This window comes from Anas acuta, chromosome 1 (assembly GCF_963932015.1).
Source record: "Anas acuta chromosome 1, bAnaAcu1.1, whole genome shotgun sequence".
NCBI lineage: Eukaryota > Metazoa > Chordata > Aves > Anseriformes > Anatidae > Anas > Anas acuta.
Window position 1 is genome coordinate 18,820,440 of NC_088979.1, and position 21,534 is coordinate 18,841,973.

Here is a 21,534-nt window from a genome sequence, read left to right on the forward strand (position 1 = left end):
CCTCAGTAATAAGTTAGTACCATTATTATGCTTTCCAGTTTCCAAAATATTTGACAAACATTCTGAGCCAGAAGTATTCAATATGTCTTGCATCTTTGTATACGAATGGTATTTGCACTTTGTGGACATAGACATTGCATCACAGAAAGTATTGAATTTTTGCAGGATATCGTAACTTGCATAGTGCTATTGGACTGGAGTCACCTGATATTCCCAGCTATTTGCAATGTTTCATGCTCCTTCTGTATGTCCAGTTCTGGTAGAGTGCACTTGTAGTGTGACCTCCTCGTAAGCCTTTTTCTAACAATGTTTTGCTTTTCAATTAGGCCTCCGATTTTTAGTTCGTCTCTGCACAGATATGGGACTGAAAGAAGTCCAAGAATATGTGACAAAGCTCAAAAAAGTGGAAAAATTAAAAGAAATAAGAGAGCAGGTAAGCCTGTTTCTTTCTGCAATAATAGTTTAACTGCACAAGGTCAAAACAGTATTTTTGATGCTTTAAAATAAAATAGTTTTAATTTAATTTTATTTAATTTCTCCTGTTTTGGAGAGGCTCATGTTTTGCATTTGGTATTTTTTACTTTTGAATTAGTGCATTCATTTGAATTGTGCATCAGCATTAAATCTGTCTGAATCTTTCTTGAGCACTGGATTTTCTGTGATTTTAAAGACCAGCGAAAGATAGGTTATGTGTACAGGATGGGAATGCTGGAGCCACCCACATAATTCAGCCTCTCTGGAATGTCGTCTTTCCTACTTATTTGCCAGACTGTGCGAAGTATATTTACCAGCCAAGTAATAATGCAGCTATAGAGGGATGGGGGGGGGGGGAGCATAAGAATTTGTTCATGTAGTAGAACTCCTTTTTGCTGTATACAAAACTGCAACATTGAATTACATAAATTACATAGGTATGAAGTAAATCATTCATGTCAATGGCAAATTTTAAACTGGGAAAAAAAATCTATGGGAAAACTAAAGGCTGTGAAATCACAACTTTTGTTGTATTCAGAGCGGTGTGTGTGTGTGTGTTCATAATTTTCTTGTTATTCTTGTGATAAAGTAAGATTTTAAAATTTAAAACAGGTTCTTATTTGGAAGCATTGTCTGTGTTACTGAGCTGTAGAGTATTCAAGCTTGCTCATCCTGTCCAGTGAATTGCCTGAAAGCTGCATAGTTCCATTAGGACACATTAAGGCTTACCTAACTTAACTAGTAAGACTCACTGACTCCCCTTCAATGTCAGATAATGTGTAAATACATCCTTAGTTACTTCAATTTGACTTCAATTCTAGAGAGTCTAAGTATGCACGTGTAGACTGGGGCATTTCAAAAGTGAAAAGAGCTCATAAAGGGGAATGCTGATCAAACAATTCTGATTTTATGCTACAGCCTCGCTCTGTGGGCTAGTTGAATTATATTGGCTTGGTTCTTCTGTAAATGTAAAACTTGAGCACTTCAAAAAATAAACAAAAGAAAGCAGTCTAAAAATGTAGTAGTGCTAATATTCACCTATGTCTCCCCTATAATATCAGTAAACAAAGCAGATAACCAGATACAATATTCCTATTCTACAAAATAATTAAAGAAGGCCTCTCTGAACTGTGTTAAACAGGCTTTTCTTAGTTTTTAGGTAGTATCAATTCAATATCATAGTTCCTTGCAGTAACATCTAGTACCTCAGTACTTTACTTGGGAAAGTTCAGAGATGAAATAAGCTGAAAACTGGATTATTTTAGTTGGTGAGAAGTAGAGAGGTCCCTGGAGATGGGGAGGTAATATAGTTCCTGATATATAGTTCCAGCATTTTTTGCACTGAATATTTTAATTATGTACCATACATCTGCAAATATTGACAACTCTTAAGAAAAATACATTTTTCTTTTAAGAAAAGTGATATTTGAATTTGACAAAAAATGAAATAAATTTGTAAAATTTCCTCATGTTCATTTCATGTTGGAAAGCTGAGCTTTCCTGAACAGATTTCTGTACTATCTGTTGGGAAAAAGCTACTGGCAAATATTAAAGATTAAATTGCCTAATTATTTAAGAACTGAGATTTAAGTAGCACATGTGTTATGCTTAAGGACTTTAGTACCTAAATGAAATCTCAATGGGATTCAGTACAGATGCCTGGTGGCACAGGACAGAATCTCAACAACGCTGTCTTGAAAACAGTAGTCCTCCAGTTCCTTTTTCCTGTTGGTATTACGTCTGGCTTTCCATCCCCTGTTTTTTTGTTTGTTTGTTTGAAGTTTTATTCTGTGTGTGTGTGTATGTTTTATTCCTACGTCTACCATCTGGCTTTGGAAATTACTAGGTATTTTTGTCCTAGGAAATTCTTTCTGTCATTCATGGGCATATAGTCATAAACCATGTTTTCAGGCTCTAAAATTATCAAATTTAATATTTCACCACCTCAGTTTCCAATAGGAACGCTGTTCTCAGTTAACAAAACCAGATACAACTCAATTCCTGCTCCCAGTTTTAGACTAACCTGTGGTTTCTTAATTGCACTCAGTAAAGAGAGCAAGATAAATGCCAGTGCAGTATACCTGCATTTCAAAGTTTGCGCACAAACTCTGTGTAGAAATGTATCAGAAGTTGCTGTTTTGGCATCATTTTGCCAGAATAAATATATCCACATGGATTTTATACCAAAATAAATATTCTGGAGTACTTGTTTCATGCAGTTCTCAAATATGGGCAAGTTGTTAAATGCTTCCAGCCAAGAATCTGGGAACATCTGCGGGGTTCATTCACTGTCTAAGTTTTTCTCCCTGTTCTCTCAGCATTGGATTTTTGCTGTAACCTTCATGTTGTTTTTTAATGCATTAATATTTCTTTTTCATGTTTCAGTTTAATAAAAGGCAAGTATTAGTGTAGAAGTTCACACTACTTTCTTGGTGTTGATGTATACACACATTACCATTTATTTCCGTTAAGAGAGCTTAATGACTGAAAAGGGGAGGCTGATTGGGTGTGGTGTGAAGCAATGATGATAGGTGTGAACACGGGGGGGGATTTACTGCATTTACCTTCAGGCATCCACATCTGGACTAATCATCCTTAAATTTCTTTTGCAGTCATAGGAGAGAAATAGGCATTTTTAGGGTGGAAATCGCTGGCCTATTTTAAGTGTCTGCTTTTAGTATGGATGACTTATAAGCTACTCACTTGGAACTTTACAGGAATTACTCATATGCTTAAGCTTTAGGACTTCTGTAACGTTTTGGGAGTAAAGTCCAATGACGTAAATGCTGTGAGGGTACTGTCATATAGGGACCACTTCCTTCTGACAGACAAAAGCTGAACTTCGTCTGACAGACTGAGGGATCATTCAGCATTTGGATAGTCCGGACATTCTTCCTGAAGGGCATGCTGCTTCATGGGACGGTGAAGAGCATACCTAGTCCAAAATTCAAAGAACGTATTATAGACTTGAGGGTTTACCAAAATAAATAAAAAGTATGAGAATTCTGGACCCAGACTAGGTAGTTCCAACACCATTCCTGGTTTCATGCTAGGCATGCTGCTTTCCTGTCTGGGTCCTGTGAATTTTGATTTAAAGGTTCTTCCTTTTCATTTTGGCAAGAAGCTTGGAAGTTCTTTCACTTCTGTGTCGTTCCAGCTTTGCCAGACTCTATGATATTTTTCTGGTGAAAAAATAAGTGAAGAAGCTACAGTAATACATAGGTAGGTAGTGTGCACGTGTTTTAAGCAGATCCTGGATTCAAAAGATACAGAGATTACTTTATTAACAGCCAGGTGTTTTAAATGCCAAGTATTTGTACCTGTCCATAAAAAAGTCCCTTACTGAGATGTACCTTCTCGTAACTCACAAGATATATGCATGAGAAATTTGGCCAGGAGAAGCCAGTTCTGCCATGTGATACAGAGGTATTGCTTTGATAAACTGTTGAAGTTTTCAAATAACCCTAAAAAAACACAGCTGGAAGATGTTTATGGTATCTTCCTTAGTGCAAGGGGGCTGCCTTTTTAAGCATAGTTTTTAAAGTATTTGCCTTCACCTTTATCTTACATTTAACACTCAACAGCAAATTAAATTTTGCTGTAAAATACAGTTCTGTGCCAAGTATTCAAAATGTAAGATCTATGGAGTGAATAGTTCTTTTTATAGATTTCCCTACTTTCCCCCCCTTGAATCTTTACAATAATAAAACGCTTGTAGGATTTACAAGACTTTAATAGGCAGAGGCTACTTTGAACTCATGCAAGGAGGGCTATGTTGCCTGTTTTTTCAGCTGTACTTTACAAAGGTTCATCTGAACTATTTTTATGCACATTCCTCGTATAAATTTTATCTGAAGGAAAATGATTTATTGAGATATTCTGATTGAATTTCACAAGACTCTAGTTTTATGTAAACATTGTTTTTAACACTGACTTTGAGGATAATTCTGTCCTTTGAAAAAACAAGGTTTATTAGTTACAGTAGAGTAAGCCTAGTTTAATAATCTTCTCCTGTTCAGTAATAAGCTAGGTTGAGTTTTCAGTAATTATTTCTAAAGCATATTACTAATTATTTTTTTTTGTTGTTCTGTTCTTTCCAAACCTGTTTCACTGTTCTCCAGCGCATTAAGACTGGCAGAGATGGCAGTGCACGTAGCCGCAAAGAAGGAAATGCTGGTGACAGTAAGTACTTAATGCCTCTGCTTAAAAATCAGACATGACAGGATTCTAAAGAAGATAGTTTTTCTTAAAGTGTTTGTAAAAGTTCCTTACATTTCTAAATGCACATAAATACGCAGTGAGGAATAAGCTAGCACTTCACAAATTTTGTTTCAGACTTTCTGATTATCTTACTGTACGAAACCTCAACCAGTTTTAAAGCATGGATTTGGTCTAAGGTTGGTGTTTTATGTACAGATCTCTGTGTATCTCTAATTCCTACTTGTTTTTAATACTGTGGACTTGAACATTTTTATTCCATTAACCTGGGATGAAATTTGGAATAGTTACTATAAGGAGTCATTTATTATATGAAGCAGAATGGGTAAGCCATGAACTACAGAAGTCCATTGTATCTTTATTTAGCATGGAGAAAAGGAATTTTGTGCCCACCGTCTAGTCTTCTGCAGTGTTTGTTACAAGTTCAAGAGGCTATTTTGTGCAATGAACCCTGTAATAAGCAGACACCTGTACTACCTTTGAGCTCCTTCCTCCCATTTTCCCAGAATGGCAGATTTGAAGTCCTAGCAGCATCCACAAAGAAAAGCTCACTCTCTGACTGTTATGTCTCTGTGCTCCTATAGATTCACAATGCTGAGTTTAATAAATATAAAACTCTAGCAAGTCTGGAAGCTTTCCTGCTTAGCTTTTTCTGCACTAGGCAGTCTGCATACTGCAGAACTAATGATTTTTCCCTCCCATTATTAAATTCATGAAACATTAGTACTGTTAAACCTAACTGTTCCCCACTGCCTTTCTAAGGAAACTACCAGACTTCGGGCTACTTCAGCCAGCTGGAAAAAAATCCATTTTGACTCAAATAGGAAATGATTTCTTTGTATTCTACTTTTATCTTACATCGGTGGGTGTCATAAAAGATCTCCCCTAGAAATTCTTGCTTTTCTTCCCTTCCTTTTACAGAGAAACAATTTATGATTTTTTTTTCTTAGCTGGTAATTTTATTTCTCCACCTATATAATATATGTTTTACTACATTGATCCAATTCTTTAGGGTCATGGAAATCATCTTAAAATTACCTTAGAATTATTTTGCATTTAGGAAGACTGCTCTCCTGATTTATCTAGGAGTTAAGACTGAGTACTGGATTCTTAAGAGAGACCTCATTCCTTTTTTAGCTCAGTAGTTTCACTAAGGAAACTTTTAAATCATTTCTTGTTAAGTAGAAAAAAACATTTTTCAGTTAAGATTGAATTATACCTGTTCTGGGCCTCAGGTCAAAACAATTCCTGGGGTGAAGTTCCTTATTTTGGTAACACAGAGGGATGGAAATGTTTCTGGACTCTCCTTTGTAACATAAGCTCTATGATGAGACAATCAGCTAGAGCTGCCAGCAAAACAGCAGTGTGAGAGAGCATCAGGACACCTTTTATCGTAAAGTGGGCGTCTACTTTGGCTTACAATAAATAGAAATGAAGAGCAGACAAGGGTATTTAGTGCTACGCAAAACATTGCATCAGGCATCCAGGCAAATGGCACAAAAGTTTTCCTTTCTATATTTTGTCATTATATCTACCCTTCTTAGTGAAAAAAAGTGTAGAGAGAGAGTAAGAGAGTTAGTAATTTAGCAATAGGGAATATAAATAATAACCAAACTGGATAAATGCTGAGACAACATTAATCCCACAAACTATGACTTCATCAATACTTTCTTTAAAAACAGAAATATCTCTGGAAAGTTTTATTAAATTAAAAATAAAATAAAAAAAAAGAGAAAGGAAAAAGAAAAGTTACCTCTCCCTTAAAAAAGTCGAGTATTTCTGGAACTTTGACTGCAAACTCCACTAATTCCAAGGGATTGCTTTGCACCCTCCATAATCAGAGTAAGCGGAGAAGAGCAGTTGCAAACGAAGAGGATGAGGGGATAAGCAAGGTCAGAACTGACCTAGAACTTGTCCTAGCAGTAATTCTTAGATTGTTGCTCAAGATACTGTTTCAAATTCATGAAAGAATGGAAAAAAACAGTTTGGGAACAAGCCTGTGTAAGAGCATGTTCGGGAAGCTGCTGGTATACAAAGTGCCAAAGATCCAACCTTTCTGCAAATGACTCAGCGAACAAGCAGAGGTACAAAGAAGGTCCTGTACTGAGCCTGAAGTTAACTTTTGGAGGGGATTCTTAATTAAAAGTTGTGGTGAATGTAGATATATATATTTATATGAAAGGAGTCAAAGGCATTACCCATTTTTTAACTAGTAATGTTGACTCTGGGGAGTCAGTCTTCCATATCAGTGAAGAAGCTGCACACTTGCAGCAACAAATGTTAAGGACTACATTGTAGTTTGTCTGCCTTTTCTTGAGGAAGACTGAAAGAAACCTGAAGGTCCAAACATTTTGTCCAAAGTTTAGCGTTGTTCACCTGGGTTATGAATCTGTGTTTTACAGTGTAAGAAATTCCTGTACACAGCCTATATGGAGACATGCATGAAATATAAACAATGGTTACTTTATTTTAAGATCTTAATACACTTTGGAAATATTAATGACTTCAGTATTAGAAAAGAAACATTTATAAGCATTTTGAGTTTCATCTCTTCCAGTGCTGTTGCCAAGACCAAAAGAGATCATTTTCCTTCATTGTATGAGGGATTTGCCATCATTACTGAACCCAGCGAGGCATGGAATCGTCCTTAGTTCAGTACTCACTAGCTAAATGAAAGTACTTACTAGCTAAATGAAGTGTGTATGCATTCCAAATATTTTAAGTATGATGCAGGTTTTATTTCTTTCCTCTTACCAGCTCAGTGTCTCCATACTTACTGGCATCCCCAGGAGACTTTTTTCCCCTCAAGTATTTTGTCTCTATATTATTTGTAGTAGGTGCATTAATAGTTCAGGCTTCTTTGTTTTAGGAAGTATTATTTAAAATTGCTTTTAAAGAGGAAGCTAAGAGGAAAGAGAAATCGACAAGGTTTGTACTTAAAACCTTACTTTGTGGGGTTTGTACCCCTATTACTTTGCCAATATAAATTAAAACAGAAGAAACATGAGATGCACCAAACCATAATTTGAAGAATATGATTACAGTATGCATAGATGGTAGGCAGAATGGAAAAAGGGCAACCAAAAAAACTAGTATCTGAGTGTCAGTTAAAGTCCACTCTTGTATTGTGAGAAGAATAAGCATTAAATCTAAAATGCCTACCGAAAATTGAACACACTTGTACACTCTTCCTGTAAATGTTTCTTCTCTTCATGAATATCAAATTAATGATTTTTGTTCCTTTTGATTCACGTTGGAAGGAAATTACACCGACATAATCCCTTAAAACTTTTCCTGTTAATTTAAAAAAAATTATATATATATATATATGAATTTTTAAGAGCACATCCAGTTTCAGCAGTTTTCAAAGATTTCCTTTTCAATAATCTCTTGTTTTCATGGTCACTTTTTCATATTTTGCCAAGATGTGATACTAACATCGAGAACTTGGAAGTTAGGACATTGTGGGTTTCACTACTGTAAGAGATTTTTGCTGCTCAAGACCATAAGGCCTTTCATAGATAAGTGAAAGTATGATCTTAAGGCATACGTTGCCGTGGCAGTGTTTACTTGGTCTCTGCATTTGCCCTGCTCTCTGAATGAGGAGGTTTGTACCAGATGAGAGGGGAGTTGTGTGTATGAGGAGTCGTGCAGTCTCGGACAGAAGCCCAAAGAAGTGACGCAGGGTTCAGAAGATGAAAGGCTGAACGTTTTGCATTCTCCTTGCTACCTAAGCCTGTCCAGATGAATTTGGGAAGGAAAATGCACGGGAATAATTTAGGTGTCTTTTCCCTTTATCAATTAACGTGTGATGATATTAGAGGTGAAATGAGTTTGTCCATCCCAAACAAGCATCCTGTATTCAAACACCGTATAGCACCCTATAGGGATCTCTTCAAATAATATGCAAGCACTTTCTGAGTGTTAAGGCAATAAGCATCCTAAATAATCTTCACTGTGGTTGAGGCAGGAGATTCTCCTGGTACTCTGCAGCAAGAACTGCACGATCACTTATATTTACTAGGTTTTGTGGGTCTATTCGTGCCTTATTAATTACACGTTGTTGTGGGGTGGTTCCATCTGCTATGTGTACTGTGATTTTTTTTTAAGAGTTGTGTTTTAGGTTTTATTTTTTAATAATGGAAAATATCTGAACGACAAGAATATCTTAATCTGTTTGCTGTATCTGAACTCACCTAAGGAGTTAGCTTAACTGGCACACCAAAAACAAATTTAATTCAACAAAATTTCAAAGCAAAATGAACTGCTCTGGAGCTAAAATATTGCACCCGCTTCTCACTTCTTTCCTCAGTTTTAATATGATATTCTGTCTGCTACATGGAACTCACTGTTCAAATTAAATCAAAACAAAGTCCTCTCTTCTCCAAAGAAGGTGCCTTCATCCCAAATGTGAAAGGTGCAAAGAGCTGCATTTAAACACATTCTGGATTTAATGAAACATCTGCAGTTTCAAAAATTATTATCCCACTACGCAGTTTTTTACTTGAACATTTTACGGAGGTAGACTACCAAACAAACTTACCTTTTGATCTTTCCTAATGAATAAAATGGTACTAAAAATTCTAATTTATGTCCTTTATGATACTGGAAGAATTCCTGATACATTTATCTCATTGCTGTAATTGCAACTTGTGAGGTTCCTTTAAAAGATAAATATAAATATCATGGATTTTATGGGTTGTATTGTTATACACATGGGCATCTTCCTAAGTTGGAAGTACAGAAACACACAAATTTGAAATCTTTTTTTTTTGCTAGATGTCAGTGCTTAAAATAGGATTGTTCCAAGAAAGGATTACTTTTGTAATACGTTGCTTTATTCATTATTCTGCCACATAAAATTAACCATTTTTAAAAAACCTAAGTTTTATACTTTTGATTCTTTTGATGTTGGTTTGTTGTTTTTTTTTTTAATTGTATGGGGAGGAATTAATTCAGATTAGGTTTTGTATGGAGGTTGAACAAATCTGAATGAAGAGAACATCATAGATTTAATGCATAATTTTAGTAAATATCCTAAATGCAACATTGTGGGCATGACTTCTTAACCAGATGAGAGGAGGAATGCACCGTAACAGATATCAGCACGCAGAGTATATTATTTGTGTCTTTATATGCATAGGTCCCAGTTGATGCTATTGCACACAGAACGTGAGGGGGAGATGATGTCAGTGTGATAATCCAAGTCTCAAGTGTAAACATTTTATAGAGTAAATATATCTTTAAAAAATATATTGCCAAGCTCTGCTTAATCAGTTAATTTTGTTTTTTTCAACCAAGATCTGGAGCCATATTCTTGCAGTCAGTTTATGTGCATGCATCCATGTTATCAACCCAGAGTAGTACGCAGGGACTGGCTTCCACATAAGCTACAGTAATCACATAATTTTTAAATAAAAGCACAATAAGTAGGAGCATGTATTCATTGCAGTGAAGGTTTTCTTGGAGAAAGAAAGCAATTTAGTTGAGCACTCATTTTTCCTTTATTCAAAAACTTTATTTAATTACACACACACAGAATTTCTAGGTTGGAAGAGACCTCAAGATCATCGAGTCCAACCTCTGACCTAACACTAACAGTCCCCACTAAACCATATCCCTAAGCTCTACATCTAAACGTCTTTTGAAGACTTCCAGGGATGGTGACTCCACCACCTCCCTGGGCAGCCCGTTCCAATGCCTCACAACCCTTTCAGTAAAGAAATTCTTCCTAACATCTAACCTAAAACTCCCCTGGCGTAACTTTAGCCCATTCCCCCTTGTCCTGTCACCAGGCACATGGGAGAACAGGCCAACCCCCACCTCGCTACAGCCTCCTTTAATGTACTTATACAGAGCGATAAGGTCACCCCTGAGCCTCCTCTTCTCTAGGCTGAACAAGCCCAGCTCCTTCAGCCGCTCCTCGTAGGACTTGCTCTCCAGGCCCCTCACCAGCTTCATCGCCCTTCTTTGGACCCGCTCAAGCACCTCGATGTCCTTCTTGTAGCGAGGGGCCCAAAACTGAACACAGTACTTGAGGTGCGGCCTCACCAGAGCCGAGTCCAGGGGGACGATCACCTCCCTAGCCCTGCTGGTCACGCTGTTTCTGATACAAGCCAGGATGCCGTTGGCCTTCTTGGCCACCAGAGCACACTGCTGGCTCATATTCAGCCGACTGTCCACCATCACTCCCAGGTCCTTCTCTGCCTGGCAGCTCTCCAACCACTCATCTCCCAGCCTGTAGTTCTGCTTGGGGTTATTGCGCCCCAGGTGCAGGACCCGGCACTTGGCCTTGTTGAACTTCATACAGTTGACCTCATCCCATCGGTGCAGCCTATCCAGATCCTCCTGCAGAGCCTTCCTACCCTTGAGCAGATCGACACACGCACCTAGCTTGGTGTCATCTGCAAACTTACTGAGGGTGCACTCAATGCCGTCATCCAGATCATTGATGAAGATGTTGAAGAGGACCGGCCCCAGCACCAAGCCCTGGGGGACGCCACTAGTGACTGGCCTCCAACTGGACTTGGCTCCATTCACCACAACTCTTTGGGCCCGGCTATCCAGCCAGTTTCTAACCCAACGAAGCGTGCGCCAGTCCAAGCCAAGGGCAGCCAGTTTCTTGAGGAGAATGCTGTGGGAGACGGTGTCAAAAGCCTTGCTGAATTAGGAACATTGGTTTGTGCAGTTTCTCAGGTAATGCAGATAGAGTTTGTTTGCAGTTTGAGAAATGCTTACCTGTAGTCCTTTGATGGCAAATGCAATCAGGCAAATGTTAACATGTAAAGCTGTACTGTTAGTACCAAAAAGAAAGAAAAAAAAAAAGCCCTTGATCCAGAGTATTTATCGTTATCATTTATCCCAATATTACCTTTGTTAATTTACTATCTATTAGTTCAGTGGAAGTTAGTTTCACTCCCCAGAGGAGGCACAAGCAGAAACTGTAAAACTCACCCCTCGTACCTTACAAGTAAGTATATTTGTGATTAACTACTTTAAAAAAAAATTCCTTCCCTTGAATGTATGTCTCTTTGGTGTAGGATACCAAAATCCTGAGCTCTGCATTGCAAGCCAATGTTCCTTAACTTTGGCAAAGTTATGTTTGTATACTGAATAAAAACATATAGATGATTTATCTACAAACAGAGCTATAAAAAAGTGATTTCAAGATGAGGTTTAAACTTCTGGCAGATAAAGTTATATGGTCAGCAGGATTTTGCATAGGTACCATGTTGGCAGCCAAATCCTTATTTCATGGCAGACCTTTGGGAAAGGCTCACCAGCTAGGACACTTCCTGAAAGATGGGAGCTGTGGGATTGAATTCCCTTGGGTGAAGCAAATCCCTTGGCATTGAAGCCGGATTCCTCATGTCCTGAGCTACTGTCTGACATCTACATGTAAGGTAGATGGTGTCAACCACCTCTTATGCTCTTCCAGCTGTGCTTATGAAAAGAAGGATACTCTTCTTCCACTTTCTTAGGTACTCTCAGAGCATAGTGCAGCCCTTGGAGACTTGATGTGGTTTCATGTATTAGCTTAATTCAAACTAACTGTGGGCTGCTACCAAAAGAGATCTTAACCTTCCCTCCCTGCTTGCTGTAATGGTCACACCGGAGGTAAGGTGAGCTGCATTAATTTGCTGATAAACTTGAAAAAAAGTTTGTTGTGTTAGGCACAGAGGTTGCGTGCTGAACATCCTGCAGGCGTCTTGCTGCTCAGGGTGGCCATTTGGGGCAACTCAATCATAGCAGTAAGTGTTCAGGGAAATTCAAGGTTATGTAGGGGGGCAGCTGGTGAGGCACTTCAGGGGTTGTACATCTGGTAGTGGATGGGAGAGAGAAAACAGGAGAAAATCTCTCTTACAGTTTTGGTCTTAGTGCTTCATTCCCTTCTTGAGCATAGTCCTAATAAAATTTAGGGATCCTAGAATGTCTGAGAAAGGTTGTTTAAAATTGTTCAGTTTAGGGCAGTAAGATTTTCAGGTAACTTGTGCATATGAGGTTTATCTCAGTCATTTTGTTTTGTCTACCATCCTTTCTTCTTCATTTGGTTAATACCCAATCCTTCAGCTTCATCAGGTGATATCACTGAAACTTTGTTTTACCTCCTTCATAGTTGAAAACTATGAAGTTAGATATGCCATCTTCTTGATCTTTTATTTTCACTACACCAAGTTCTTCCTTTCTGGAACCAACCAATTGTCCTTTTGTACATGGCACTGGTGAGACCACACCTTGAATATTGTATTCAGTTTTGAGCTCCTTACTACAAGAATGATATTGAGTTGCTTGAGTGTGTGCAAAGAGCAACAAAGCTGGTGAAGGGACTAGAAAACAAGACTGATGAGGAGTGACAGAAGGAATTGGGGCTGTTTATTCTGGAGAAGGGGGGGTTGTAGGGATACCTCATCACTCTCTACATCTACCTGAAATGAGATTGCAGGGAGGTAGCAAGGAGGGTGGTGGTCTCTTCTCAGGTGACAATTGACAGGATGCAAGGAAGTGGTCTCAAGTTATGCCAGGGGGGTAATGGACATTACTAAAGTCTGGATTGGGCATTAGGAAGAACTTATTCATGGAGAGGGTGGCCAAGCTTTGGTACAGGATGCCCAGGGAAGTGGTAGAGTCCCCATGCCTGTAGGTATTTAAGAGACGTGTAGATGTGGCACTAAGGGACATGGCTTAGTGGTGGGACTTTGCAGATCATGTTGATGGTTGGACTTGGAAGGTCCTTTCCAACCTGATTGTATGATTCTCATTAATGCAGTTCCTCTGACGCGTTCAGTCTTCCCCTCTTGTGGTTTCTGCTGTATCTTTCCTATCTTTTTGTCTCTTCACTACTTCCAGTTTTCTTCATTCTGTAAATTGCTTGTTTTCCCCTTCACAAGGCTCTGTGTGTATTACTACTCTATTCCTTTCCCTGTAAACCATTTCTATATTGTCCTCTAACTGTACACCTGTCACAGAGAATTGAGCAAAAGGAGGTCAAGGGATGTTAAAGTTCATTTCTCTTGCTTTGAAATTTCAACCATAATCTGTCTCCTGTAAATGTATTAACCATTTGACATTTAGGCTGTATGCATTAGATCTTTTTCAAAGCAGAAACGTTTTCTTCCGATTTAGGCCTGATTAAACGCCAGTCTGCAGTAGTTTTTACAGAGAAATGAAGGTTTGTCCACTTTGTGGAAGAATATTTTTTAAATTATAATAAATTCATAAAAAGAACATGTGCAGTAAGACAATGGAAGTGTGTTGCCAAGTCCAGACTTGGTAATTAATGTTTGCTGAATTAAACCCATTTCTCTTCCTTACAGATGGAGTTTTAATAACCGCATTGTTTTGTGCTGTGTGTTTGTATTTGGCTGCATGGCACGTCCTGCCTTGTAAATACACCAAGCCAAACATGAGACATTTTTGCCTAGGAGAAAAAAAAAATGAATAAAAATCTGTTGTAGCAAGTGAGATTGAAAGCTTGCCATGAATGTGAAAACGAGATTCAGAGGTGAACAGAATATTTAAAGTGTCTGGAATACTGCTGTGGCAAGAGAATGTTAATCTGACGTTGTCTGGGCACGAGGCAGCCCTCAGAGCTGACACATTCCTGGGGGCCCTGCTGCAAGCTGAGCTGCCAGCACGGTGTTTACAGCAGGATGCGGGGCTGAGATGGTCTGTATACATGAACTGTGCCTGCCTGCCATGCAGACAACACATGCCAAATATACTCTTCTAATTTAAAGCAAAGTTAATGTTGTATTTAACCTTGACAGCATTCAACAGGTGGATCAGGCTAATATATTAGTAAGCACACAGGCATATGAAATGTCAAAATGCACTGTGACAGTGCTTATATTTATCATGGTTATTTTAACTCCAAAATGTGACTGTAATTTGTAAGCAAGTGAAATGTCAGCATTTGAAGCAGAAATAGTTTAGTATGTTTACTCCAAAATAAATAAAGCTATGTATTAGGAGAAAAAAAGACATTAGAACACACACATGCACGCACACAGTACCCATTGTGTTGTAATAACTACTATTACAAATGAGTACTGTATCCATCGTGAAAAGATGGTTTCATCCAAATCTTGTTTGACAGATAGTAGCTTAATTTATCTTGTATCATGATTTCACAGAACATGACAGCATGTTACTTGGCATTTAATTTTTTTTTCTTTTCTTCCAGATACTGGTGGTACCAAAGGGGAAAAACTGAGTGCCAAACTAAAACCTTTGCCTGGAACAAATGAACCCTATGAAAGTAGCAGCAGTAAAGAAATAGGCAAGTGGGCAGCTTACACATTCTGACTTTTCTGACCCTCAAAGAGAGAGGGGAGTTAGAAAAATTAAGTTATTGGAAGGCCAAGTATAATTCCACACTTAGGAAAGCATTTTCCCCCAGATTTAGTTGCATTCTTTAGAACTCACTTTAAAGTAATTATAAATGTTAAGAAATGTGGCCTATGTAAATATTTATTTACTTTTGATATTTGTCTGCTGCAACATTAAAGCTGAATTTTCAAAGGGGGTATAAGGGATTTAAAAACCCTAATCCTCGTGGAATGTGTTACTTCCTAGAATGCCCTTCCTTGACTATCACCACCTTCCTGTTCCATGCACCTTTCTGAAGTCTTATTCTCACTTAATGTCTATACTGAAATAAAGAAAAAATATTTTTTTTTTAATGTAAAAAAAAAAAAAATAATTGAGAGAGAGCTTGTACATTAGAACTCAGGTAACTTTGCCCTTGTGCAGTGTCCAAATGTGGCATTTGCCTTCAGTGTTCATATGATCTTTCTAGTCTGCATTTCAAAGACACTTTTACAGATGTGCCATGTTAAAAAGCAGTCTTATGTTTGATTGTATATGTTTAAAGTAAAACTAAAATTCCTTGCAGGTAACTGTTTCAAATGTGCTTGCTTAAACCCTAGATGCCTCCTACATAGATCCACTTGGCTCACAAGCAGAAAGACCGAAAACTGCAGCAAGAAAGAGAACTGAGGAAGATGTCTTCGCTGATGAAGAACTAGGAGATTTGCTTCCAGAATAATATATGCTCCACTCTTTTTTCTCCTTTTAAAAGTATTAGCAGAAAAATACTCCTTTGTGATGATTTTTCATTGGGTTCTGATAAAATACCTGTGAAACACTTTTTATTTATGTTACCATATGTTAAAAATACAGTTTTGAAGATAAAATCTGAGGGGGTTATTTATTTTTATTTTTACTCCTGCATAAAAACTACACAGGCACTCAAACTCAGCGTAAGCTGTATCAAATGTATAAAACTTCCACTTTCAGAAATACATACGTTGATAGTATGAAATGCAGCAGTCTCTAAAATTTCACCTTTCACTGTGAGATACCTCAAAGCAATATTATAAAGTTGGAAGTTCCGTATCCATCATTCAAAGCTAGGATTTATTCAAGGCATGTGGATTGACTTCCTGAAAATGCTGGATATGACCTTCGTCATCTCTGAGGCCACAATTCAGTGAAACACTTAAACTGATACTGAAGAAAGTATCTTAATGTTAGTCTGTGTGTCACTCAACCAGGGCCATTCTGCAGTCTCTTGGCAATCTGCTAGGTCTTTCTTCAATTAGGTTGGGTTTTCAGGGTTTAAAGTGAGTAGGTACAGGAAGGAAAAAAAAAAACATAAGGAAGTGGGTACCACCTATTTATTTCTGCCTTTATGATTTTACTTTTCTCCACTCTTTGACAGTAGTCCAAAGACACTACACACCTGTCAACACAACATGTGCACTACGGTCGTCTTGCTATATTCTGGTCCTTTGTGGAGCCAGCTGGAACTGGCCAGGTCATGCATGGGACAGCCTCAACCCTTTCTCACAGAGGCCATCCCTGCAGCCCCTTGGTTGCCAGCACCTTGGCACTTACATCCAATACAACAGTGCTTATTTTTTCAATTAATTTGGTTAGATAGACAGGGGAGGTGGGAAGGGAATTGAGCTGAACAGTTCTTAGAGAAGGGCTCAGGCAGATGACTTAACCTCATGCCCAGGTTTTGCACCCATCTTGCTCTTGCTATCATCTGCAGTGCTGCCATATCTATTGCTCTGGTCCGGGGATTGATATATTCCTGCATATTACAGTAGTTCTTTCCTGTAGGGCTTACAGTCTTGGAAGACCTGGACCTCCATGTCACAACAGGCAGGAGGAAGCATTCTCAGCTGCAGGTAGCAGTGGAACGAAGTATGACTAATTAAAGTGGGGGAGAGTGTTTGGGACCGTCACAGGATACAGCTGGAAAACAAAGGAAAAGATGATACAGTCACAGTCTTCTAACAAAAGCATCTACTTAAATACTGCAATTGCACAGACAAGTCCATGGTAAAGTGGGATGAATTATTAATTGTTTGGGATATGGTTGACAGCCAGCCTTAGTCTGCAGAACCACTCCTATAGACAGATTTGATCAGTAGGAATTTCTTGGTTTCGTTTGCCCAGATGCACAGCTGCATTATGTGAAACTCTGTGTTTTACAAAGAGTTGCACTTTTATTCCATTTCTGCACAAACTCCCAGGAACTTCTGGAACATGTTGTTTCTTACAGCATGAGGATCTGATTATGTCATGGTTTAGGTTACAGTGTATTTGCACATTATTTTGCAAGAGCTTGACAGAAAGTCATGTGATCAAACTACAACAGTGGAAGGGTAAGTCCTGCTGACAGTCAAAATGATGTAGTCCAAATTCAGCTCCTTCAAAACCTCGTTAACTATGGCTGTGTCTCTGCTAGAAACAAAACGCTGCCTGCTCTGGCAGGCCTAAAGCAGGGAAGCTGATTTGTGTATCCACCCCTACTGTAAGACCATCAGCATGCTCCCTGGTACAGGTTTGGCCTGTGACTATTAGCAGTCTCCCAAACAATTCCCTGGCATGGCCCAAAGCCTGGCATGGGCCAGGAGGCATTCTTAGTAGGCAGCTTAGGTGTGGCCTCCTCCTTCTGCTGGGTGAGATGTTCTGCACGTAGGAAGACAAAATGTGATATCCCTCCTGGACTTCAGGCTGTAGAGTGATCCTTGGTGGGGACTGGTACACCTGGAATCCCTTCAGGAAACAGCAGCTGTGTGCTTCCAAAGCTCTCTGTCACCACGTTATTGGAGGACCTCAAGCCCTCCAGTGAACACAACTGCCTGATTCAGGCAGCTCGGGTCTAGAAGTAAGCGTGGCCATGTTAGTGGGGCACTGTCCAGCACAATTACGTGCATATATGCAGTTATTGTGCTATTGATTTGAAGACCATGCCCCTGTTAGGGTGCTAGCCTGGCTGGCATTCAGCTTAGGAGCAATGTGTGCTGTTAGGTAGAAAGTCCTCAGCCCTATGGTAGATCTCAGGAACTGCAGGAATGTGAGCTAAGTGAGCTATGTCTACTTTGATCCCAGAAACTCGAGGAGAAATGATGAGTCAGCTTTGGTCATACAAAACAGACTCCATCTCCAGAAGCCACACTGCAGGTATGTGCTTCTGACACAATGTAAGTTCTGTTTTTGTGCTAATAAAGATTTGTAAATACAATAGGACTGCTGTCATTTTTATTTATTTATTTATTTAATCCTAGGAAGGCAGCAGTATTAAACCTAGCAAAATGCTAATCCTGTTGAGATCCTGTTTCGGCTTGTGTTATCATGAAAAATGTTATTTGCCACAGTATTAAACAATCCTCGGTTGACCTCTCGGACCTGAGATAAGAAGTCTTCTTCAGGATGTGCTGGATTCAGTTAGAAACAAATAGTTACCTCTCTCTTCATGGGTATGAAATACATCACAGTGTACAGTAGGCTTCCTCAGAATGACCCTATGAATTGCTGTAATTTTACAAAACATGGAATTTCCACTTTGATAAAGGTGAAAAAGGGTCACAGGAATTCTGTCCCCTGAAATAGACATTTGTCTTCTTGAGTGTCTCTAGGGTCTTCTGTGTGTATTACTGCTTCACAAGTGGGCAGGAAAACAATATAAATAATAATAATAATAATAATTAAAAAAAACTGACAACAGCCTCTCAGAGTGTAGGCTGTGGGCGCATTTACCTCAGCCCTGCCTGGTTCTACTGCAGCAGCTCTGAGGCAGGGGGGAGTCTCCTCACAGCACCTGCAGTGACACTGCAGAGCATGGTCCTGATGGCTGAGCCCCGCTCTGTGCAGCAGGGATGAGCTACCTGCCCACAGACAGAGATGGTGGACTTTTGGGCATTGCCATTAAGTATCTGGGACAACGTGAGCTGCCCTTGTGCATCCCACCTGGCTGATCCCAGGCCCAGGATCCTATCTGACCATTTCATGCATGCACGTAGGATATCAGGACTTGAGACAGCCAAAGTGGCACGAGGTGATCATGTTAAACACCTGGATTGCTCCCTGGTGTTCAGACACTCCATTTATTTGTCTGCCCCCTCATGCTGAGCTCCACCTCCCTCTCCCTGGTCTCTGCCACCATGAGAAGGCCAAGGGGAGGTGGGGAGAGGGCAGTGACAGGCCTTGGAGTGACAACAGCCCCACATGAGGCTGTCCCCACACAGATGGGAGTGATGGTGGGCTCTCCATGTTGGCCATTTCCCCCCAGAGTTCTGTTTTTTGTCCATCCTGCTATGTTTGAACAAGGCAGAAGAGCAGCAGCCCTTTTTTTACCAGCAGCTGAGGGCTGGGCCTTCCACCCGCTCCGAGCACCCACCCTTTGATGAGGTGGCCATGTTACAGCAGCATGACGTTGGCTGTGCCCCTGTCACAGCTGCCACGGGATGGTATAAAAAGGGCTGTGAGCTCAGCCTGCCAGCCCAGACTGGAGGCGAGGAGTGGGTGAGCAGTGGCTGCGGTGGGGAGGGGTTTTGAATATCTCCAGAGAAGGACACTCCACAGCCTCTCTGGGCAACCTGTCCCAGCGCTCTGTCACCTCACAGCACAGAAGTGCCCCCTCATATTCAGCTGGAACCTCCTGTGCTTCAGGTTGTGCCTGTTGCCTCTTGTCCTCTTGCTGGGCACAACTGGAAAGAGACTGGCTTCATCCTCTCAACACCCTCCCCTCAGATATTTATACACATTGATGAGGTCTCTCCTCAGTCTTCTCTTTTCCAGGCTAAACAGGTCCAATTTAATCTCGAAGTGCATCTCAAAACAAGTTTCCTATTCATGAACCCGATGGCTGGTTCTTCTGGTTTGTGTGGTCCTTGTTTCCTTATCATATTTAAATATCTTTATATGCGATATATGCACATGAATAAACAAATATATATAAATATATATTTAAGCATATTCTACACCCCTTCTATTATATGTGTACAGAAATCTGTAAATATTTTGTTATGCACACATAAGGATGTAAAGGGAGTGGGAAGCCAGTCAGGATGCTCTGAGATCATGTAGGTAAGAGGGTTTCAAAACGTGGCACATGGACAGTCATAGAGCAGTACAGAAACATGTGGGATGTGAGCCACCAGTCATGTCCTTTGTTCAGTGTGAGGAGGCAGGAGGCTGGGGCACCTTGTGCCTAACAGGCTCTATGCAGACCTCACCATGGGGCTGGGCACAACTGGGATGCTCTGTGCTCTGTCTGGTGATTTCATCTGAGGCCTCCAAAGGAAAGCATTTCACTGTCTTACCTGTCTTCTGTTAGAAAACATCCATTACCCATTGAAGTCCTTGTAGGCTTTTCCATAAGTCAATGACAATGGTACGACACCAGTACATTAATAACATTTCAGTAACTCCTACAAGTTGTGGTAGAATCTAAGTTTTACTGAAGTACATAAGCCAATTTTTTTGCAATTCATCTGTCTCCAGGGTCAGCTGTCATGAGAGGCAGTACTGCACAGTTTTAGTTCCTGTGTACTGGAATCTCATCAGTTGCCTTCCTACGATTCTTTTTATTATTACTTGAGTGGTTAATTGGATAGTATGACGCAACTAGCATACAGAATTGGAATATTTTCTAGAGACTCAGAGCATTAAATTCTTTGGCAATTTAACATCTATGGCATTGTTTCCACTCCTTCCGCTCTGAAGTTTTGAGCCAGACTTCTCCCAGTAATGTTGATGTAAAGCCAAGAGAGACATCCTCAAGCAACTCAGAAAGTGTTAAGAAAAGATAGTGGTTTAACATAGGAAGAGTATCATAAAAAGATGTGTTATGATAAGTCTTAATCATGTTGCAACACATCACTTGGAGGTGTTGAAGTAACACTAGGACAGGTGCAGTGTAGGGCTTGGGATTAGGCTGGATGAGGATAAATGGAAAGCCACTTTCCCCAGCCTGTTGCCCCAGGACACAAAGACTGCAAAGGAAAGAGTTTTGAATTCCATTAGAAAAAAAAAAAAAAAAGTCCTTCCTCAGAGCTGAAACCTGATTCAAATCCCATACAGTTTAAGTTTATGATACCTCTCACGCATGAGTATTTACCGACTTATGATTCATAAGGTACCAAACCCACAAAAATCACATTTGGACTTTACTTAATCACTTTTCAAAACCCATGAAATTAAGTCACTTAATCACATTAGGTATGCCAGATCCACCACAATTATGTTTTAAATCTGGCATGGTCTGTGAAACTGATGTCTTGTATTTCTGTGGTACCAAGCTGGGGTTTCACAGGATCCAGAGGGAAGGGCTCTGGTAGGCAAAAAGCAAGCTTTACAACCCTTATGGCTTAGGTCTCTTCAAAGATCTGCTTGGTACAGCCCATGGGAAAGAAAAGGGGCCCAGGAAATCTGGTTGACATTCAAGGATCTCCTCCAGACTCAAGAGAGGTCCATCCCAATGAGCCAGGCAAAATGATTCAGGCAAAAATGCCAGGAGACCTTTGTGCAAGGAGCTCCAGGCAA

The 21,534-nt window shown here is 39.7% G+C and overlaps 1 protein-coding gene across 5 annotated transcripts in view; it reads left to right on the top strand.

The window, feature by feature from the left end:
• The window catches only part of IFT88 (intraflagellar transport 88), a 45,817-nt gene extending 29,646 nt beyond the window's left edge, over positions 1–16,171 (top strand). For all 5 annotated transcript variants that reach the window (XM_068671229.1, XM_068671262.1, XM_068671236.1 and 2 more), the window contains 4 exons: positions 327–433; positions 4,596–4,656; positions 14,876–14,971; positions 15,621–16,171. In XM_068671229.1, the coding sequence (XP_068527330.1) occupies positions 327–433; positions 4,596–4,656; positions 14,876–14,971; positions 15,621–15,739 (383 nt within the window). In that variant the 3' untranslated portion in view covers positions 15,740–16,171. The remainder of the gene's footprint in view (positions 1–326; positions 434–4,595; positions 4,657–14,875; positions 14,972–15,620) is intronic.
• Positions 16,172–21,534: the final 5,363 nt, after the last annotated feature.